The sequence below is a fragment of the Coenobita brevimanus genome, chromosome 94, assembly GCF_032717465.1.
Source record: "Coenobita brevimanus isolate Jiangsu-jjx chromosome 94, ASM3271746v2, whole genome shotgun sequence".
NCBI classification, from domain to species: Eukaryota; Metazoa; Arthropoda; class Malacostraca; order Decapoda; family Coenobitidae; genus Coenobita; species Coenobita brevimanus.
In genome coordinates, this window is record NC_137047.1 from 5,661,865 (window position 1) to 5,685,910 (window position 24,046).

The window sequence follows — 24,046 nt, forward strand, 5'->3', positions numbered from 1 at the left end:
GAGCTCGGATCGGATCATAATACCTGTACAGTAAGTAGGACATGAATATTTTTTTCCCTATTAGAAGGCACTTAATTATTGCTTCTTGAATTAACCACTGTTATTCCCTTTCAGGTTCCAAAACTGTTTTCATTTTTCACTAAATCATACATTCCCATCAGCGTCCAAATTCCTGTGTATTTTTTGGAGGTAAGATTCCACAAAAGCTCTGTACGGTTTCAGTTCCTAGACCAACATAACATTCCATTCTATTATTCCCATCATCATGACCCCACAAGATTACCAAAGGTTTGCACCATGACCCCACAAACCTTAGGCTATACATACTTTCTAACATCCATCCATCCATCATCCAATCCTATGTTGCCCCACGAGAAGTATACTTCATAACACCATATAATCATCGTAATTCTATAGATTCACTTATATTTCTTGCAGATTCACATCTGTTTCTCATGGTTATTCTGCACATTCACCAGCAATATTCATGCATTAATCATGATTTGTCATATTTTATTATCAAGTTTATACGTTTTCTATAAACTGCCACACAGCTTGTCCAGATTCCCCAGTACTATACTTCACATATCGTATATTTTTGTACAATCATCACCATCTCCCATGCAACTCGCATCTGTTCCCCACCAGGGGATGGTGGGCTTAAGAACCCCATTACCTTTATTTTCTCCCCAGAAGGTTACGGAAGTTCTGGATATGTGCGCCGTGCCTGGTGAGATCCCTGTAAATCCGGGCAGGCCAGTATAGCTTTGTGGATCGTTAGGAGTAAGAATGTTGGCGAATAAGGTGGCGAAGGTTTTATAGGAAGGAAGGACTTATATCATGACATTGTGCCATTGAAGATGACACTGAGTGAAATGCATAACTGGGAGGATTATGTGAGTTAAGGTATATGAGCATTCGCGGATGGAATCAAGAGAGCTGGTTTGTTGATAATGAACAGTAATGAGGAATAAGTGAATAAATATAATTTAACTCGGTGTGCATGTGTGTCTGATACAGTGAAAGTCGCTTCAATAATGTGCATGCACCTTATGATGGTAGAGGTATGGAAGAGAAGACAGGTTTTGGCATCAATGGTAGGCTATGTGTGACAGTACTGTTTGTAAGGCGATAAGGATATTTTTCACCCTCTCCCCATAATACCCATTAATTCCGATCCCTTACATTTCCTGTTAATTGCAATACACTGCTCCTCAGTTAAAAACAGGAACAGTCATCGATTTTGCCCCCCCCCCCTCTCGTAGTGTATAGACTCAAGGCAACGTTGGGTAAATGACTGACCTACTTTTTTTTTAGGTGGCATCGCATGACTGGAAAGTCCTGTCACCTGGGATTGTACCTATGGGAGGTCGTCACTCCACCTGGGGCGATCGTACCACCAATAGTACTGCTGATAATTCCTACCTGGATGCAAAGGTAGCATTGATGTCGGCCAGTTGCTTGAGGTACCGCCAGGCATCGAGGACGTCCGTAACCTTGGATGCCGTGAAGAGCTCCACCTCGCGGACCTTGTGTTGGTAAAAGAGGTCGCAGTGGTTCTCGCAGGAGTCCGTGCCCTCCAGCTGCACACACTCGGACTCCTCACCTGTCACACCGTCCGTAGCCTGGTGGGGGGAGGTGAGTGGGTAAGTGGTGTGAAATGTAAAGTGAGTGAGGGAAAGGACTAGAAAGAGGTGTAATGGGGGAGGAGAATGCGAGTGAGGGAAAAGGAAAAAGGAACTGAGGAATGAGTGTAGAGAGTGAGAGGGAAGGAAAGAAAGAAAGAGAAATGAGAATTAAGGAAATTGGGAGAAGGAGAAAGGAAATGCTGGGAAGAAAAGAGGGTGAGTGTTAAGGCTCTGAAGGATCGAGAGTGGGAGAAGATGAAGGGGGAATTGATGGGAAGGAGAGGAATGAATGTGGAGGGGGAAAGAGAGTAATTCAGTATGCATGAAAAAAGAAGGTGATTTTCGTAAACTGCCTGAAAACTTACAATAAAGTGTTCATATTTTCCATGGGTCTCCTTCCTGCAGGTGATAAGTGAGAGTCTGTTGGTTCTGAGTGAGTCCCTGAGAGCCTCGCCGTACGGGATGTAGTGGTCCAGCTCCTGACTTAGGTCCACCCACCAGCGGGAAGGAGGTAGGTCGGGATATGAGTAGGTTTCTGCAGCGTCCTGTGTTGGGTGATACGGACATAGTATAATTAGATGCTGATGGTTATAATGACGGCAGGTAGTGGGGGTGGTATGGGAATAATATAGATTAGATCTTTCTATCTAATGCCACACGCTTTAATCTCATAAGGGGTGGCCACAAACAATTCGCTTCCAAGTCGCCCTGTCCATTGCCATTCTGATGCCCTTCCCCCTAACTTACACCCCCTCTTTCCTATACCTGTCTACTCTATCCTTCCATCTCATCCTCGGTCTCTCCCTACCTCTCCACCCCCACCACCTCACTTACATTAATTATCATAGTTACTCTCTCACTCTCCCTCCTCTTCACATGGCCAAACCACCTCACTGTATCTCTCCTAACGCTTTCTATCACATCCGCATGCACATCACAATCCTCCTTCAGTTTCTCAATTGTCAATCTGTCTCTAACTCCATATGCTCCTCTCAGATGACTCATTTCCACTGCTCTCAGTCTTGACGTGTCGTTCCAACAATGGTGGTAGGTTGTGGCGGCAGCAGTAGTAGAAGTAGTAGTAGTAGTAGCAGTACCAATAATAATGACTGGAAAGCTTTTAGCGAGCGCATACCTCCAGTGTCAATGAAATTTATGATTTACTGCTGTATTTCCTCTTTCCTACCTACCGAATAGCCTGTCTAAGGTCTCACATAGTTAATTCTACGGTCTTATTCTACCCTGTTAAACAGTCTCGAGAGAGCATACCTACGCCAATGTCAATAAAATTTATCCTCCTGGGGAGGGGAGGGGAAATACTTCTCCAGTATCCCTACTTGTAAGAGGTGACTAAGAGGAAACTTTTGCCTCCAGTCTTTCTCTCCATACTGTCCTCTTCTCTTCTGTCCACACTCTCGTCTTGATATTCCCGTGTTTCTTCCGGCTTTTATTTTCCCTCTGCTCCTGTCAGGTTGGAATTTGGTTCTATGGGATGGATAATTTAACAACCTTCCACTGATGTCGACTCTTCCTAGAAAGCTCAAGCCATTCAACCAACGAACCAATAAACCCACTTCAGCGCTAAGCCGCCCCAGTGTAAAAACCTCTGGCGCCAAAAGACTGCAGGTCATAGGCATAAGGAAATACAGCCAGATGTAGACAGTTCCAAAGTTGATGGGTCTGCTTGGCTAGACAGACCGGGGTTACTTAACAACAAAAATCTTAGTGCCATATGGTCTTTGTCGCCTGGCGCTGATATGTTCATTCAGTCAATGAAATTTATTACTTATTCCTGCATCTGGATCCAGATCCACCTCACAGTCTAATCAGCTCTTCATTGGCCCACTGCTCACGTATCCACCAGATTTTATTGAAACAGAATAACAACTTTCTGAAATATCGTGTACACAAACAGGCAAACACGGGTAAATACGTAACATTCGTTAAACTTCGTTTTTGGAGTAATATCAGGAGACCGGAGCACCTCTTTCTTAGCGGTTTATTTTACATACGAACTTTGATAATCTATTGTTCGTTATTTATATCCTTTATTATCGACGTAATTTGTATCACCAAAACGGTCCAAGGACGTCTGTTATATAGTATACTTGTTATCTCGAAGGCAGTGGCGACCATTATTCACTCACTTGATGTAGTGCTGCCTACTTCTTACTTCATCTTTATTATTCTTTTTCTGTGTCTGCCCTCTTGTCTTCCTATTTCTTCCATCTGCCCTGTCACTTTTTATTACTCTTCTCTCCTTTTCAGGTGGATTTACATTAAGTGACAAGCCTAATGGTTTCCCGGTAAGCCAGGAAACTATTTACAACGCTGGGTGGTAACCATGTAACCAACACATACGTGTTCCCTACGTGTCAACAAGTGGGTTGGCGGAGGGTTAGTGCCCCTCCCCGTATAATAACTAACTCAAAGACAAACGGCCACCCCTTACGAGATTATGGCGTCTGGCTATACTGTAGATGCTGCAGATAGAAATATAATTCCACATGACTTTATTCGTGTCAGGAGAGAAATTTCCAACTGGAGAGGTTAACTACAGCGTTCATCAAACTGTTCAGTACAAGAGGTCTTTCCAAAGTTGAGTAAAATTGTCCAGAAGTAGCAAGAATATGCCAAGTTAGGACGCCATTGTAGTTGTTGTTCAGCTCATGGCTCATCTCTGGTCCTTCTGATCGAGCGCGGCATCGTAGTAAAATGGTTTAAGGTGCAACAATCAAAATCAATCGCGAAGGGAGGTGTTGCGAAATCTCCTAAGCCATCGGTGACAGGCCTGACCTTGAGTACGGCGACGTGTATGGAAGAGATGTCCTGGAAGTGGAGTATCATAGACTCAGGAAGGACGGCTGCCTCCACCAGGTAGCGGTGTGTGATGATGGAGGTGGAGAGTGCGGCGGCCTGTTGGTTCTTATCTGGATATGTATCGCTCTCAACGGGGGCCGAGTTGTACCTGGTGGTCATGTACAGTTGCTGATATTAGTACATGCCTCTGTTGATATAGGTCCTCTCCCCTCCACCCCCCAAAAAAGGGTGCCCACCTTGCTATCTACTGAAAATTAAAAAATGTATGAATATAAGAAGATAATTCAGTTAGGGGTTGGCTCACTTTCGCGAGTTGTGATGAGTAGATTACTGTCGACAGGTCAAAAGAGTGCCAGCTGCATAACGTTTACATACATGCATGTAGCGGTAGAGTATTAGGTGTGTGTGTGTGTGTGTGTGTGTGTACCTATTACTGTGCGAACATTTCAACTCAGACTGATCCGTTTTAGACCAAACTTGGTGGAGGGGTTAAGGGTAAGCCAAGGGGTAAATTATTAACTCTGGGAACAACAGGTCAGAGGGCAATTTTGATCCGATCTACACAATACATGATGGAAGTGTTAAGAGTCAAGCAAGGATGAAATAATTCGATTTTGAGACAAGTTGGTCAAAGGTCTAAGTCAAAGAGTTTGACTCAGTAACCTCAAGTTCTGATTAGGTTTGGACTCAACTTAGTGGAAGACGTGAGGGGCAGTCGAGGATGAAGTGATTTGATTTTCAGAATCATGGGTCAAAAGCAAGGTCTCATTTCAAGGTTAATCTTAATAGTTTTGATCCGATTTTGACCAAAGCTAGTGGAAGGGCTGAGGGTCAGACAAGGATGAAGTACGGTTTTTCTCTCTTGAAAATTAGTCGCAGTTCAAGGTGACAGGGCAAGGTTAAAGACTGGGCTCTTAGACCAGTTGTAGGTGCAGGTGTTTCACTTTGACTACTCCGTCTTTTATTTATTTATTTATTTTTTTGTTTCTACTCAGTTATTGTGAGCTTCAGGCTCACCACATCACTTCCCTCCTTTTACCGCTTACCTTAGAATATGGGCACAATACCTTTATCAGCTCTGATATGGTGTTAGTATTTACTGTATAATGGATGTTAGTGTTTGGTTGTGGTGTTCGTACCGGGCCAGTATGCATGTTGACGCTGTGTACATCCTCCCCTCGTGTGCCTGATGCCCCCGGGTTCGCACTGACTCAGTGTTTGTGATGATCCCGTGTGTGTGTGTGTGTCCATCTGTGCATGTTAACCCACCTGTCCATGAGTGTGACGAGGTCGTCGCTGTATACCCGGACTTGCGCCATGTTGTGAGCGTTAATGTACTGGCCCACCATGGCCACCACTTCGTCTTCCACCTCCCCCCAGTAGTCGAATTTCCCCTGCGTCAGCGCCTCGATGATGGCCGTCAGTAGGCCAGCCACCGTTTCCGGCACCACACCCATGATCTGGTGCGCCGTAGCCAGGGCGATCGTTGTGTCTGACCAAACAAATGACTCTACAGTATTCATTTCGTTAATGACAGATACGTTATGTGATTGAGCATAATGTACTGTACATGCAAGGTTTGACAACAAAGAATTTCATTGTCAAACTATGTTAAATTTAATTCATGATCAACTCCAACATCAACGAGTTTTGCTCTGAAAGGACTTAACGTTTCACGTTGTCCTTCCGCACACACCTTTTCCTTTTTTTTTTTTTTTCTTTCCTATAACCCCCTTCCCCTTCCTCCTCCCCCTCCCTCGTATTGGATACTCACCGTGTCCGTCAATGACCTCGCTGTACCTAGGGTGTGGTGCTGTGGCGGTCAGGGTGGCCAGCAGCATCACTGCACCCGTCAACACCACAGCAACTCTCATCCTCCTGTACAATGAACAAAGAGAAAGGCATGGGCTTCAAAGACTTTAGAAATGCCATGTATAATTTGAGCGAACGAACTGGAAAGGCATGACTGAGAAGCATATGTGTGAGGTGGATTTTGGTGAAATGAAAAACTGATTAATAAGACAGAGTTGAAGAACACATGTTGAAGACAGGTGTGGATGAAAAAAAAAAAAATGAAGAACAAAACGGAGGAAGAGAGAAAAAGAGAACCAGTATATTCAGTAGGATGATTAAATTTAAATGAAAAATGCATTTACATTGGGATGCGGCTGAGCTGAAGTTAAACGAGATAGAATAGTGGCGGAATACATGTTAGGCTCGAAGACTAAATGTGCCACAGCGCGCTGTTGGTTGGTAGATTAATGTTTTCCAAATTGTCACCCATTAATTTTTGTATCACCACTTTGGTGGAGTACTGATTCTATACGTCATTTACCTTTTTGATACAGTTATACCCTAACAGCCATTTATTTCTTGGTCATGGCAACAGCTGTTGGTATGCTTTACCAGAAATATTTTTTATCAACTTGCTTCTAAATCACTATATCACCATAACTGAGTAATTCGTACGATTACATACATACACACATACATATATATAAATATATAATATATATATATATATATATATATATATATATATATATATATATATATATATATATATATATATATTTATTTATTTATTTATTTTACATCCCTTTCAACTTCTGGGGCTACAGTGGTTTCAGAGCAGAATATTTGTCGACTGTTTGTATTTGTTTTTTATTTCTCGACACTTGCTTGTTTCTAAACAAGTAACACATCCAACAAAACTGGACTAATATATATATTTTTCTCATAACAAAGATATGTTACATCAGGAAGAACAAGAGACAGGCATGGGAAGGTTGTACACTCTCCTTTCCTCGTACGTCTTGATAAACATCCCTAAGTTATGAGTATGGACTGATGGTAAGTTTATTTGTGAATCAGTGACCTGACCTGTAGTTTGCGGTGGCTGAAGAGACGCAAGTAGTTGTCGACGTGGCTGTGAGTGTGGTGTGGCGTCTGTGGTGGGCCCCTGGCTGCTGTGGTGTGAGGGGCAAAGTGGGGGGGTATAGGGGGACAGGGACTGAGGAGATATACTGTAGGGCGAGAAAGATAGAGTGATAGGGGGAAAAAAGGCTGGGTAGAGTGAGCTTGTGTATCGCTGATGGACGGGGAAATAGGATGGTGGAGAGAGACCGCGTTGTGATGATGGTGACAGCTTATGGAATCAGCAGAAAGAGAATATGCGCTTGTGACTGCACAGTGGTTGTGAAGGGAAAAAGTAGGATGGTTGGAGAGCAACTGGGTTATTGTGATAGAAGGTAAAATGGGAATGGGTGTAGATTTAAATGATTTGATCAAGTATATCATTATGCTCCTGATCCATCCTGTGGATGGAAACTTAGGAACTTACAGAGGCACGTAGTGAGTCCAGTTGTCTACTCCGGTCTCTTCTGTACTCTTAAGGACTATTCACAGCCTTCACATCCATTCCAGCATGATGAAGTCAATTCAAGTTCAATAGGGAATTTTAGTTTCTTTTATGTAAAATCAGGTCAGTTTAGGTCAAGACCGATTACTTTCGGTTCTAATGTTGATCCTTTCAGGCTACTTCAGGGTCATTTATGTCAGCTCAGATCCAGTCACGTTAGTTCAGGTCCATTCATATTATTTCAGGTTACTGCAGGTCCTGTCAGGCCATTCATATCCATTTTGACTTAGTCACATTAATTCTGGGTCATTGGAGTCACTTAAGATCCTTTTACATCTGTTCAACCAGTCAGGACACTTCATTTCCAGTTAAGTCAGTTTAGAGCCAGTTAGGTCATTTTAGGTTCAGTATGAGTAGTTCATGTCATTTACGTTACTTATGATATAGTCGGGTCTAGTTAAGTTCGTTAAGATAATCCAGGGCATTACTGTAGGCTCCAATTGAACCAAACCACTTCAGGCCCAGTTAGGCCAAATTTTGACAAGTTCCAGTCCATACAGGTTCATTCAAACTCATTCAGGTTCAGTCAAGTCAGTTTAGAATCCTGTTAGGTCCAATCGAGTCACATTTGACCGCTTAAGGCCATTTCAGGTGCAGTTAAGCGTTTCATGTTACATCACAACCATCAATTATATTCATGCTAATTGAGAGTGATTCCCGTCAAGGCCACATTTTATTTTATTAAATTTTATTTTTTACGTTTCAACATTACTAGACGAGTCACTGGTCATTGATGCGTATGTGTCTGCCTGGTATGAAGCTCGACAGACCTGTGTTTTCAGTGTACCCTGACAAATGGCTTTGGTGAACGCCACTTCTTCCTTATTCACCATGTAACCACTTGCGTACTTCTTTCTCACCCTTTCTTGAGCTACGGGAATCTCATATAGTGCAATGTGCTAACAGCAGTAAGGGTGAGTCATAGTGCATGCCAGTACTGGGGGGAGTGGGCTTTGTTTATTGAACAATAAATATTTCTCTTCGAAAGTCAGAGATGAGTATAGTGGATGTAGAGGAGTGAATGGGCTAGGGGAGGAAGGTGATGGGTGATGGGACTTGATGGAAGGCATACCCCTGCAAGGGTGGGCATTGCAGGTCAGTTGGTAAGTCAAACAGTGGGAAGGCTAAATGGAAAGGAGTGGGCAGGATGGGCTTGGATAAGGATGCATAGTGAGGAAGGTGTTAACCCTGTGAAGAAGTGCTTTATATGTGTGGAGGCCTGTTAGCGATGGCAAGGTTAAGGTTACACATTTTCGCTAGAAGTCTTCTGTCGGTTATATAGACGATATATATATATATATATATATATATATATATATATATATATATATATATCTATATATATATATAGAAAGGGGGGGGGAGATGAAAGTGGGAGCGGTGACCATTTCCCATCTTTGCTGCAGCTGGGGCTTCTCACGGGTCTAGTGTGTAATCATCCACTTCTGCCTCAGCAACAACCAAGGTCAGGTCATGTGTGTGTACTGGCTGATCCTCTGTGACCTATCACTTACCACACTATAACAATGGCAGCTCTCGTAACAGACCTGCAATGTGTTCTAACTTATCACAAATAGTTCCATAGAATCAATACTGCAAATTTGGTGAAAATGGCCTTCCTGCCGTTTCCAAATAATACTCTTCACCTTAGGAGGGACTTCCTCAACCTGATGGTATTAGATACAGCCTTCACTTTCCCCTCCACTACAAAAGGGCTTCCCTGAATACAATAAAATCTAGAGACAACAAAAATGCACAATAAGATACGCCACCGGATTCAAGGGGATGTACAATAGTGTACAGTAAGTAGCACTGGAATTTACAGAAGTACTCATTCCGTAATTTTGTGTGGATTATTAGTAAAGATGAATGTCGATAAATGCTACTTATAACGAAGACTGACTGTACTGGACTTTATACAGTAGATCGCTCTTGAAAGCCTGCCTTATTATCAAAAGCCGTTGCTGTTATATTTAAACTTCAGTTAGTTTCTAACTTATTTTAGTAACTTAATTATTAGAAAATAGGTAATTAACACAAAAAAAGCTTAAGATCCCTCGCACTTAAGTATATTACTGTATGTCATTTGTTAAGGCTCGATTGTGATTTGAGATTTATAAAGTCAGTACCTCCTTTAGTTGTGTGTGTGTGTGTGTGTGTGTGTGTGTGTGTGTGTGTGTGTGTGTGTGTGTGTGTGTGCGACTTTGAGCATACTCTTCACAGCCTGTTCCTAAGGCCCAGTAGTCCTCCTACATAACATACATGTCACTGTGCCGAAACTTTGTTCAGATCAACCTAACCGGTCAGGATTTAATAGGTTCGGGTCTCATGTGATTAGTTCAGTAATTTAGAATAACTTTAATATACTGTTTTAAGTAAAATGCTGATTAGTTGCTATTGTCTATGGTGAGGGCTCGCTTCCCCTCTTAACTTGACTAAATGGCTTAAAAGAATCGTATACGCATAACATGCATTATCTATACAATATCCAGAAGGCATGGAACGTTATACTCCCATATCTAACCTTGGCCTGGATTTCTATTTAGCGGGAGCCTTATTCTTGCTTAGGTATTGTAATGCTTGTTCATTATCTTTGGAAATTACTTGGAAGGAGTGTGAGATATAAATTTAAAAATATAAACTAAAGACAACATTATTCTATCATTTAGTTAATCGATCCGAGGGACGTCCAGAGCAGGCCTAATGATACAGGCTAGTAGTTGTTTAGTTTAGGTCAGAGGGTTGTTATTGGTAACCTGAGGAGTATGATGACCTCCCATCCACCTGCCCACTCCCACAGGCCAGTTAAGTAAGAGTGTGTCGCAGTTTGTTGACACAGTGTACAGGGTTCTCAGTGTACTATGGCCGAGGGATAATTTTAGTGTTTCTCCCCCTTCCCCTGCGTCCTTCTTCTTCTTCTGTGCCCAGTTTTGTCTTCCCTTCCTCTGGTCCTCTTTCCCCCCTCCCCCCATTCCCCCTCCACTTCGCCTTCAACTGTGCCCCTCTTACCCCTCTACTTCACCTTCATTTGTGCCCCTCTTACCTCTCCCCTTCCCTTGTATTCTCTCACGCTCCTCTTCTCCAATACGTCTTCTTCTTCCCCTTCCCCTGTGTTGTCTTCTCCTCCCTCTCCTTCTCCCCGTTCCCTCCCCTTCCTCTTCCCCTTTCCTCTGTGGCCTCTTCATATCCCTTACTCCAGTGTTCTCTTCCGTCTACTTTTCCCCTTTCCCTTCTCCTGTGCCCATTTTTCCTCTCCCATTCCCATCCCCTATGCCTCTTTTCCCCCTTTCTCTTACCTTGCACCTCTCATCCCCCATACCATTCCTCTTCCCAGCTCCACTTCTCTGTGCGTCTCTTTCACCTCCCTTTTGCCCTAAACTCTTCTTCCCCCTCCCTTTTCCCCCGTCACATGCTTCTCTATCTCTGTTCCTTGTGTTCTTCCCTTTTCAGTGCTTCTCCCTCCATTTTTCCCTTTAATGTGTCTCTTGCCTTTGGTTCACCGTGTCTCTCTTCCTCTTTCCCTCTGTTTATTCCTCTTCCTTCCACTCTCCTATTTTCCTTCTCCTCTTTTCCTTTTCACGGCGTCCATTAATCTCTCGTTCCTCCTTACCATCCTTTCATTTTGTGTCATTCCTTACATTGTTCTTCTTCCCATCATCGACCTTTCACGTTATCTCTCCATTTCTTCTCATCCGTTTTTCTTTATTCATCTCCCTTTCCCCTCCCACTAATTTGTTTTTCTTCTCCAGATTTATTTAAATATTACTAAACCTCCACTTAAATATCCTCTAATTTTTCTGTGATTACCCTCTTATCTTAGCTTTTTAAAATTCTCTTCTATCTTTCCATTCCTCTCATTCTCCCAGGTAAGGTTCTACTCTGTTTCCCTTTTGTTTTTTAGCCTCTTTCCTCCCTCTAAATCAGTCTCCCTCATTCCCTTCCCTTTCACTGCCCTTCACCTCCAGTCCTTCTCTCCCCATCATCGCTATCTTTGTTATGCCTTCTTTCTCCTTTATCTTCTATACTTTTCAGCAATTACCTGTCAGCTCTCACTTTTCTGTCGCTCTCTTTCCTTAAACTCTTACTTCATATAGTATCCTTTCTAATAGTTGTATTCGTGTTTGTTTAGGAGTGTTTGTAGCGCCTCCTCCCTAGCGATTTGTTTACTTCTTCAGCTTTAATATTCTCGGCTGTGACTTGTATATCTCTTTATGATCGTAACACCTCGCATAAATAACACATGCGAATTAGAGTTTGCCATTTCCTGATTTAACTTAGAAAGAAAAGATGCTAGGGCGCCTCATCCGCTGACGAGAATAGTCCTGAATCTTGGCCGTTCTTTTTTCACCGTTGCTAACCTCATCCTTTTCCCCTTAATTCCTTCTTCACATCCATCCGTCCTTCCTCCTCTCCCTCATCACAAACCACATTCAGTATACATGTCTGATTATTCTGCCCACTTCTTCTTCGTTGTCTTTTTCATCTGCATTTTTTCCATTTTCCCTTTCTTCAGTCATGTTCGTCCTTTACACGCATCCTTTCCAGTCCATCTCATCTCTCCTCATTTCATTCCTCAACATTCGTGCCTTTCCTCCAATTTTGTGCTGAACGCCTGCAGCGAAGTACGGATGACTTAACCCACTAGCAGCAGCACGTATTTTCTACTTTCTTAGCTTATCTATACTCGTTTTGGAGGCAAATGTAGTTTTTGCATTTATGTGCGTTATACATTCCCTCTTCCCCCCCCCTCCGAACCCCTTCCTGCACACATTCTCCTTTTCATTTTTTTCTCTCCACTCCTTTTCACTCTTCTCTATACCTCTGCTATAACTTTATTCCTCATTTCCTAAACCGTACACCTTCCCCTCGTTACCTACTGTACTGTCATATCATCACATACCCCCCTGCACCTTACTCGTAAACTCCACGCATCTAGACCCTAGCACATCCCCCTCCCCCCACACACACACATGTTTACAGTCCCTTTCTCTAACTCCCACCCCAAACATACACGCACTCGCCTCTACCCACCCTTTCCCATATTCGTACCCCTCTCGTACTTTCCTCTCCACCCACACCCTCCCCCATCCCCTCCCTCCTCCACCCTACCCACCTCCATCCATCCCTTTTCACACTCCTCCACAATCTCCTCTTCCCCACTCTCCCCCTCCCCTCCCCAGCGATGTGGCTAGTAAGGGGTGGACCATAACCTGCGAGACTACAGCTCAGCCCAGCCCAGCCGCCATCGCCCGGTTTTGAGCTTTGAGTGTAGGTGAGGCCATATGCTCCCTCTTACCTGGCACTGTTAGTGTTATTATTTAACTGAATTTATTTCAGATTCCATTTTTCAGACTTGTTACCATTTACTGTTGAATTCAGTTTTTGAGTCTGTTTTTAGATATCATCAGTCCCTTCCTCTCCTTCTCCAAAGAAAAATGATTTTCAATACCAACGCCGAAAACTAACTTAATAGAGAAGTGTATTGAGCCTGGCACTGAATCTCTGATGTTTTCCTGTTTTAATGGCGTCGGTGTTTGTCATAATTCTGTAAAGAAGTCCACAGAAGGATTTAATGGCGATATTTTTATGTCTGACTACATTTTGTTGTGGTGCGCGATGTTGCCACCAGGTGTATCTGTCAGTGCATCATTCATGGCGCCATGGTCAGCTGTTGATCGAAACAGCACGTTCATCGAGAACAGTTGATCTCTGGTTGTTCTTCTAAATAAAAGGGATAAGCTGAATCCTTCAAACAATAATGCAATAGTTTATGTTTTGCCATGTGTCCTCCCATATCTTTGTCTCCCCCAGTCCATAGAGTAAAGTACTCATCAAGATAACAAACCTTGAAGAAGATGAAAATTTTCTAACACTTTCCTCTAATTTTGCCGTAAGAGATACCTTGTATGTACAAAGAACAACACTGTAAAATAATGTCCACATACTATTGTGGTATTATAATAACTATTCAGTTCTGTTATCATAATGCTAAAAAATTCTCTAGGAAGATTATTTTTCTGAAAGGGTTAAAGCTCCATGCTCTTTAGCCGTATTCTAAAGCACCTAACAATTGTGAAAACTTATGTCAACGCTTTTTACTCTTACCGTACCAGTAACCAATAAGTCTGACTGTCCAAGGTTCAGCGAATACGCCAGCATCAGGATCTCCGACAATGCTGAAGGCAAATGTTTCATTAATTCACTGTTTCCTCAGTTCTGACGCGGGCCAAGCTTGGAGATGCGCCTATTTAGTGGTGTGGTGGCGGTGGCGGCGATGATGGTGGCGGTGTGTGGTGTGGCACTGCTCACCACACCAGCCTCAGCCTACGTCACCAGCTTCCCTGACGAGCCGGACATCGACGGAATATGTTAGTAAAAGCCTGTCTTATACTGCTCCCGGATTTACAAACCTGCAATAATTTTCCGTCGTAACTAGGATCGGTTTTTGCAGGAAGAACAAGAGAACGGGAGGCCTGTGCACTCTCCATCCCTAGTCCATTTTGCAGAAAGTAATCTCGTTGTCAAGATTTGTTTTGAAGGAAAGACAAGGAAAGTAAAATGTAGAATCATCCCATGTCACATGTCCTTCCTGCAGGAGCAAATCCGGCTACGAAAGTGAAATGGTTTAAGTATGTAAATCTTGCCCCAGCTCACGTACCGTAATGGTACATCAACTTCGTCAGTACGATAAATCTTTCATGCTGAAGGAGACCTTCTAGAGGGTAACACTTCGTACTAGAAGGACTGGTGGGATTATTTGTAACCCCTTCAGTCCGAGGGGTCTTTTTTGAAGTGAATTATATCGGCTGAAGTAAAAAAAAAAAAAAAAGTAATGTAAACGACATCGTATTCAAAGGGATGACTGTCTTACAGACGCATACTTGCTGTCAACATTTTATGACTGTTGGACTCAGAAAAAATTGCTTGATTATTTAGCTGTTCTTTCTCTGATAATTTTTCCATTTTCCTACCGTACTGTTGTTCTTACGCTGTTAACCGGTGCATTGGTCATTGTTTTGGCACCTCGCACATTCACCTTACTTTTACTCGATGTTCTCACTTCTTGTTTAAAACTGCATTTATTGTCAAACTCTCTTATCTCTCACCCTGTCTATTTAAGTTTTTACTAATTTATTGTTGTCGTTCGTTTTCATTATAAAAACAATCTGTACTGTCTTTATACCAATGGGTCTTGACCAAACACAGTTCCTGGGCTCATTGCCTTATACAAATATCAAGTTTTTACACACACACACACACACACACACACACACACACACACACACACACACACACACACATGGAAGAATGATTAAGAAATAACGGTAATGAATGTGCATGTGCCTGAGACTAACCTTAGCTTAAATAAGGTATGTTTGTTTATTTCCCAGTACGCTAATTGTTCAGATGGAAGAAACATCCCCATACGCAGAAATTGTGTTTATTAAGAAGATAAAATTATCTCGACCTCCCTTCTAGTGATAACGGTGGGGTGGGCCATCGCCGAGTTCCTTGCTGGCCTGGTGCCGTACCCAACCGTCTCGGCGCTGCTGCTGGCCATTATCCACGCCTGGGAGCCCAAGCCTGAGGACAACTACTGGGAGCACGTCAAGGACAACGTGGCCCAGGTCTGCGGTGACTTCATCAACGAGCAGAACCTCGAGCAGGTGGCCGTTTATAAGCAGGACCTGATTGGCTTGCTTGGCAGGTAAGGAGCTGATTCTGTTCCTTGTTGTAAGTGCAGTGCCATGGCTCAGGTCTACGATGACTTCGTTAACAAACAGGACTCCCATCAACTTGCCATCTGCTTGCAGGACTTGACTGGCTTGCTTGGAAGGTTGGAAATTATTTAGCTTCACTGTAACTATGGCGATGTGGTCCAGGTCTGTGGCGACTTCATCAACAAGCAGAACCTCCAACAGTCAGCCATCTTGAAGTTTAGGAAATAGTGGGAGTTTCACACACAAACTCATAATTTATCCTTGTCGTACCTGTGATAATGTGGCCCAGATTTGCGACGTCTTTATCAAAAATAGAATCTCCGTTAATTATCCATACATATAAGTAGGTCCCTTTTGTTTTGATATGGGAGTAGGAGGCAGATTCACAGACCAACTTATGATCTAATCTTTGTCGTAAAAACAAATCGTAATTTGCAAGAGGAACAAGAGACATGGGAAGCTTGAGCACTCTCCTTTCCTTGTGCTTCCTGCAAATACAGATCTTGGTTACGACAGGGAACTAATTATAAGTTGTGTATCTCAGTGACGGTGGAGGATGTCAAGATTTGCGTTTGCTTTATTGCATTGTGAGGTTGGTTGATGTTTCTTTTAGTCTTCCCACATGTTGCTGCCTTGTTTACTAGTCTGGTTTATTGTGTACTCCCATTTCTGACTTATTAGAGTTTATTTCGACTCGCATATTCTTTCTGGTAGCACAAGCATTTCATCAAGACTACCTCTTAAGATAAGTTTCTTTTATTATTCATTAAGGTTTTTTAATTTCTTTGTGCCCCTCCCCCCTTCCAACTCCCTTTAGCTACGAGAGAGCTGATGTTCACGGTGATGGCACATACCCTGACAAGAACACTGTAGCTGACGCCATCACCACCTCCATCATCAGCAACCGCTTCCTTATCGAGGCAGCCCTTCTGCCATCATCCATGACGGTGGATTTTGCAGATATTGCCAGCGTCCATATCCTCATCCTTAAGGTCAGACCAGGTTAGGTTAGCATTGTCCAAGGTCAGGTCAAAAGTCAGGTTGGGTCAAGAGTCAGATCAAGGGTTAAATCTGTGGTCATACAGCAGGGACAACTTAGATCAAAGGTTAGGTCAGGGTTTCGATCTGGTTGAGAAGTAGGTCAGGTTAGAAGTTAGGTTCAGGTGCTAAGTAAGGCCATAGGTGAGGTCAAGCTAGAAGGCAGAGTGAAGAAGGGTTAAAATCGAGGCAGGAATTGTCAGTTTAGGAGTCAGGTTTGTTCAGGGGTCAGTGTTCATTCAGGATTCAGGCCAGGCCAAACCCCAGTCAGGATCAGGGATCAGGTTGGATCCTTTGTTAAACTGAGTCAGGGATCAGGTTGAGGTCAGATTAAGTTAGAAGCCAGGTCGAGTTTGGGATTAGGTCCGTTCTGGTGTCATGTATTATCTGCATACCTCTTTATCGAGTCACGTGCTGTCACTTCATTCATGCAATTAGTTGACTTTGCTGTTTACCGTCTTTAGGATGTGTCTGAGCTGTACACAACCCCTGGTGGTGAAGTGTCCAGGTGGTGGGTGGATCTGTCACTCGAGCTGGACCACTATATCGAGTATGCCGTGTGGCTCGAAGGCGACTTTATGACTTGGAGGAACACCCAGATTGAGTGCTACTTCGATGAGGCTGACGGAGGTTGCCTGGCCTTCGAGTGGGCGGGGGCTGAGTGCTATGATAAGTATGTGGTAAGCTGAACAGTGCTTGTGTTGGTAAGTATAGTGACTCAGTGATGGTGATATAGAAACGAAAATAGTGATGCCTCATGAGATCAACATGCTTATCATCCATGTAACATTGACAAGCTGTTATTGAAAGGATGATTTAAGTTTACCTATACTTATACTACCAAGAATGCTCATGTGGAGCCAGTGTTGTCTGGGTCAGGTCTTGTGGTCGTGAGGGAGACCAAAGTTGTGGTGTTGCTGGTTATAACTGGTCACCATTAGATGTCTTTGGTGCCGGCTTGTCTCAGCCTTTGGTCAGACTGTTTTTGATTGGTGTCCTAGAGAAAATATATAGACAACGACACACTGCCTTAGTAAGGTTGAGGTTAGCCTCAACCTTACTAAGACAGTGTGTCGTTGTCTAGTTTTTTTTTTTTTTTATTTTTTTTATTTTTTTTACTCAACCCATCTGCAAAGGAAGCCTTCATGCTGTGGCACCGATATGATCGCTGTTATTGATACAGACGTCCCTCACCTCCCTCCTTAAGGTCTCCCTCCCCCCGTATACTGCATTACTAATACAGATACCTGTTATGAAAATCAAAATCAACTGAAAAAGAAATAATGAGTTAACTTGCAGTTGTGGACAGTGCGATATTTAGGCTGTATTTACATTATATACGATAACGTATTGAAAGCAAAAGTACGATAAGCTGCCTACCCTCAATAAAGTGTCATTTCGTTCCAGTGTGCATGGTATTTAATTAAGTCAGAGTGAAGAGGTAGAGAATTGCGCAATGCATATTTCATGCTTTTATATGGTACATTTTTCTTGATCTAGATACAGTGCTCTTCGTTTCAGTAACTTCAAGTTCGAAAGGGGAAAAGGGGAAAGGGAATTTTTTTGGAAGGGTCAGTGCCCTTTTTCCATCACATCAACCTAGTGATTCAGCTAATGTTAAATTATTATTATGCAGAGAAAACAGCTTAATAGGATATTGTAAAATGATAGAGTAAAAAAATTCTAAACATGCACGTATATTCACTAAAGTTTCTTTGCATCTGAAAAAAAAAAAAAAATGTTAGAGTGCATTAATTTTCAAGAACGTCCAAAATAATATAAGTGCATTTTGTTAAATGAAATAGTAACAATTAAATGCGTATACTTTTAAGAATTAATAATATGGGTGATTTCTGATTATGGCGAAAGTACAATAATAATATTTAATCGGTACGATACATTTAGACAATTTTTTAACACTTGTTTATTGTCACGTGGAGGCATTGCGGGGAGTGGTACAGCTGAGTGAAGTTTATATGAGAGGGTTTGCGACATATTGATCAAATAATTATGAATTTTTAAGATGCTGGGTGAGTAGGTTTGTTACTATGTTTATTTTTATGATCTGTAACTTGTGATTGACCAAGGTAACGGTGTTAGCTGAGAGCAGAGACTTAGAAGGGTGTGCATGTTTAATACTTTCCTCCGGAAGGCTGGTTTTGTTTTAGGATCACTTTCCATTTGTTAGTCACCAGCCTTCAACATTTTCCTAATAGTATTGTAGAGGCTCATGGGATGTCTCAGAAAAACGTTGCAGCAGTAGCAGCAAGACAAGGAGGCCATGTTATTTGGGTAAATTGTTTTAGACCACGGGATTTTGAAGATGGTTATGTTTTTCCACATGGGCCCAGGAATGGCTTCTCGTGTACACAGTAATTATCTTATTTAGGCATGGTATTCAGTAAAGAGAAGTGCAGTTGGAAAACAATGAGGCTGGATTTTTTTATAAGAAAATTTTAAATGCCACACTGGCGCAGGCATTCCATATTTCCAGTTGAAACTGTCTCTCACAGGTTACTTGTAATGCTTCATAGATTATCATAGATCCTGGGAATTTTTAAAACTTAACCTGTAGATTCCGTAAAGACTTATATCACGCATACCGTCACCCAGACGAAGTTGCAAAGAACAAAACTTGCTGCCAAGCTCTAAACACATCTATTTTTGGCATAATTTTAAATTCTTTACCATTATGCTAAAAGACTGGTTACTTTTCGTTAAGTTAGGATAGGTTAGGTTAGACTAGGCTAGGCTATGATAGATTAGGTTTGGTAAGTCAGGACTCAGATTATGGTTAGACCTGATAGGTATTGGGGGCTCTCTAGGTTAAGTTACAGTAATTGGCAATTCTAGCTGTTTAAAATCGGGGGGGAGGGGGAGGGGTATGGGGTTGAAGTCCCCAAGTTAGGACTGTTTGGTTTGGCTGGATTATTAGCTTTCCTGTAGATTTTAATGTCTGAGGCACTGATGCGTCCCGCCGGCGAGATCGTCGGTAAGCAGCACGTCTAGTCGGTGAACCTGGCTACTGCGGGCGAACTGGCGGCTTCCTTAAATGCCCCCAGATAGGTATGTTATACTTTTCCTTTACATTTTTTGTTATCTAAAACAAGCAGAGAACTCTGTGTTGCCTGTTGTAGTAAAAATTGCATTCCGGAACACGGAGATATTGTAAGATGCCTTGCAATCGCCGGGCTCAGTGGTGAAGTTTTACAGAACTTGGTCTTTGAGAACTTTAAATTGGCCACACCAGCTGAGTGTTGTCGCTCTTGATTCCCTTTTCAGGCAGCTGTGTTGTTGTGGGCGTTGAGTATCGTGTCTTTTATGATGTCTCAAAATATCAGTATTTCTTTCACTGTTTTTACTAATAGTTCAGTTTCAGTTTGTTTATAGAATCTGCAGACGTCACTTTCACGGTTAAATCCCAGTATGCAGGACATGTAAATAAATGTACGATGTATCTTTGTTTACACAATTTTCTCTTTAATTTTTTTATTTTTTAAGATAATTTTTTTGAATTGGTGTCATTTTGTACTTGTGTTGTATGTATTTCTTTTGCATTATACGGTATATTAGATTTAAGGTTTTATTCACTACTATTCTGAATCCACTCTTGTGAAGCTGTGGTCACACGGGCACAAATTGCGGCAGTCTGTAGCGGAGAATGAGTTGCTGACAATGGCTTTCCCTAAACTTTGCAGTTTATATCACAGGGCTAGAAACAACGGTACGTTTCGATATTTCTTGCAAGAAAATACCGGCAACACCTTCTTAGGATACAACCCATTAATCTGCAGTAAACGTTGCTTTTCTCTTTTCATGCCCAGATTATGAAAGCATCAAATAACACTTATTAAAATACAGTAATTTTCTTTTAAAGTATTGGTTGTACGTGAATCTTGGTTTTGTGATAATATCCATCTTATCGTCTTGAAAGTTGAGACACAGGATGTTAATAATTGCTGGACAAGCAACAAGTCATAGTCAGGTCTTACCGCTAAGGAACCCCAGGTGTGTAAGTAATATACGATGCGGTTATGAAGGTTTGGTTAAACGCCAGATTTGCCGTAGCTATAGTGTCTGTAATGTTCGTTGTCAGTTTCAGATTTTTTTCTTACCAAAAACCTTGGTTAATATATATTTTTTTGCATACATATAGATTACATCATGACTCATTCATAGTGTTTTTATCGGAGTATACAACCATTATCCAAAATGGTCGTTAATTTCATAATAACATGGCATGTGAAATAAATGCAGATAACTCGTAGCATACTTAAATCTGGAAATATTCCCTTGCATTCAGATTAAATACATTATTGCAGTACACAGTGATGAGTGCATATCATCAGTTTATAGAATCAAATGAGAAACCATACAGAATTTGTGTTTACAAATTTAATGGTATGGATTACCAGGTGTTGCATGATTTTTTCGCAAAACCAAGTTTATATCATTCAGGTATGAGAAGAAAGGCGTCATTGTACTAAAATTGCTATCGGGAAGCAATTCTGGTTTGTCTTGACTTAGGCCCTCAGCCCAACAATATCCACTGACTTTTTATTTATTTATTTGTTGCTGGTAGGGGACAGCCAGCACTCCTTACCTGAGGCTACAGTAGGCGAGGATTAACAAACGAACGTACGAGTGTAACTGACTATTGTAACCCAGATTTACATTTGCAGGAAGAAAAGGAGACGGAGGAAGTTTCTGTGCTCTCTTTTTTTTACATTCCCTACAACACAAAAATACCGGTAGCTTATGATAATACTGAAAGAACAAGATAGCCTTCTTGGGACATGTGCACAGTCTCTTTGTTCTTCCTGCAAAAAGTTGGGAGAGGGAGTTGATCATAAGCGTGTTGTGAATTCTGGTGCAGGCCGGTATCCTAATGCGATGTCCATTGTATTTAATTCTTGCTGCTGCCGGATGATTTTACTCAGGGAGAGACTTCAGGCTATAAAGGCGTGAATGGAGTATCTTTTCAACAACCCTAGCAATTAAAAGAAAATCCGAACATAATCGTCTGGAGATAATATAAAGAAAAAGAGTGTGTTGTCGTCCACCACAATCCCATCATAATATACGGGCTAATAAACCACTGGTCCAGTTTCAGGCACTAATTACGATATTTATTGTTAATTGGTCTTCATTCATGCGATCATAGAAGGACGGAAAGATGACAGTAGAGGGAAGGTGATAGAGAGAAGGATGGAAGATGATAGAAGGAAGAGGGAAAATGATTGCGAGAAGGGCAGAAGATGATAGGAGGAAGGGGTAAATGATAGAAAAAAAAAAAAGGGCGGAAGATGATAGAGGGAAGGGGGAAGATAGAGTGAGGGGAGCTGTGAATCCGAAGGCTGATGCAAAAGGAACTGCAGTTAACAATTTCAAACATGGACGATACAGCCCGACACTACGATGTATTCTTGTACTACTTTATTGCCACAGGAAGAATTTGCTATGACCATGTTGAAGAATTTTATGAAGGCTGTACTTAACTCCTCCTGTTGGAATAATGTAAGATGAATGAAAAACCATGAAAGACGTCTTCGAGGTGAAGGGGTTAATGTGCTCTGCTTGTGGTACGTAGTCGAGCTTGTTTCCAACTTTCCACGCACCACATCTTTATTGCCTTGGCTGTGTACTTCACCTGTAACATGATTCTCCCTGTGACTTGTATACCGGTACTGCATTCTCACTCATATACCGGTATGGCATTCCCACACTGATATATCAGTACTGCATTCAAACTTTGACATATCGATTTTGCAGTTTCCCTTTGACTTATATAACGGTACTGCATTTTAGCTCTGATTTATACATAGGTACTGCTTTCTCCCTCTGACGTACTGTATGTACAGTTATTGCAGTCTAACCAACCGCGCCTTTCCAGATCACTGATTACGTCCGGAAGTACAGTGAGACCTGCCTGCAGATGCACCCTGCTGACGGTGAGGTTGGCTCCTGCTCCACCTTCTGTGATATGTACCAACAGCAGGTAGATCGTGATGACGCAGGCTGGCTCCACCGCAACCTGGGCGCTGCCAAGGACCAGTGGGCTAAACTCAAGCTGGAAGCTGACGCCATGGCCGAGAAGGCTTCTAGGTACGTGGCAGAGGAGCTTGTCTCATCTCACCTCGCCATACCCTAACTTAGACACGTAAATGGTCATTTTAAGTACTATCAGACACGTTCCGAATAAGATTGTTCAGGGTAGTTTGAAGTGGTTAAGTCTGGTGTGGTGTGATACAGTGCTTGTAAAATTATGGGCGTATTTTACGAATGGAACGAAAATATCGAAACTCTAATGAAACATAATTACATTAGATAATAAGTACGGGGTACACACGGATCTTGATCATTCCTTAAATATCGATCCGTTAAAACAAGTAATAGGGGCCACAGTACAGTAAGTATACTGTACCGGTACTGCTTTTTTCTTATTAATATTTTCATATGCTGTTTATAACTGCTCGACTCTTGCGATTAACTTTTTCTGTCATTCCTTTATAGTTCACTTTTTGATCGTCATTGTAAAAGATTAGTTAATGACAAGACTGGAAAAAGTCCATATTTTTCGTTGTTCAGTGTATTTTAGAGGCTTTGAATGCTTTACCTTTGACACTGGTTGGGTTGATTGTTAATTGAGAAGTGTGTTGATATCAGCTCAGGTTTGTCGTTAGTTGCTGAATATCTGAGGTTTTCTTGTTGGTCTCTTGTCGGTCTGTCCTAATGTTTTGTTCCTGGTGTGTGCGTTTAGTTCAGTATCCCAGAGTAACAAGTAATGTGTAAAGTATCAGTAACTTGTATATCAGCATGTAAAGATCCAGTATACTATATTATTTGATCTAGTTAAAGTACTGTAGTAATGTAAGTATTTTGTATAGTGTAGAATAACCATAGACTCAACTAACACTTTCTGTATTGCATAAAGTATGGGTAACCTGTAGTTTAGCAAGTAAAGAACAAGTAAAATATATATATTTTAACCAAATTTAAGTACTGTAGTATTGTAAATATTTTGAGTAATGTACAGTAGTGACAAGTAATAGTGGAATCTACTAACATCTTTCCCATTCCCCACCTCCAACAGGTACTACAACCCCTACACCAAGGACCAGTAAACACACACACACACACACACACACACACACACACACACACACACACACACACACACACACACACACATAAGATCAAAAATAAAACCCACGGACACCCTGCTAGTCAGCCTCATTCCCTAACAGGCACACCCACCGTGACGCCCTTTCACTCAGTGTTGGTGATGGCCGTTTTTTGGTCACGGTGGCAGTAAAAACGTAGTGCAATATGATAACATTTTTGTACTGAACTGTTGCGAAGGAAATACATGCATGACCTCTCTCTTGTTTTTACCTCTTTCCTTCAAACTTCAAAGG

General features: G+C 41.9%; 2 protein-coding genes across 2 annotated transcripts; one reads left to right on the forward strand and one right to left on the reverse strand.

Moving 5' to 3' along the window:
- Window positions 1–1,421: 1,421 nt before the first annotated feature.
- Window positions 1,422–6,322, reverse strand: LOC145412983 (uncharacterized). Its single transcript, XM_080282806.1, has 5 exons — window positions 6,223–6,322; window positions 5,718–5,940; window positions 4,425–4,596; window positions 1,994–2,173; window positions 1,422–1,625 (listed from the first exon to the last, which is right to left on the reverse strand). The coding sequence occupies exons 1-5, from the start codon at window positions 6,320–6,322 to the stop codon at window positions 1,422–1,424; spliced, it is 879 nt and encodes a 292-aa protein (XP_080138932.1).
- Window positions 6,323–14,107: 7,785 nt separating this feature from the next.
- On the forward strand, window positions 14,108–23,752 carry LOC145412985 (uncharacterized). Its single transcript, XM_080282807.1, has 6 exons — window positions 14,108–14,237; window positions 15,349–15,577; window positions 16,408–16,582; window positions 17,093–17,308; window positions 22,522–22,733; window positions 23,722–23,752. The coding sequence occupies exons 1-6, from the start codon at window positions 14,108–14,110 to the stop codon at window positions 23,750–23,752; spliced, it is 993 nt and encodes a 330-aa protein (XP_080138933.1).
- The last annotated feature ends 294 nt before the right edge of the window (window positions 23,753–24,046 follow it).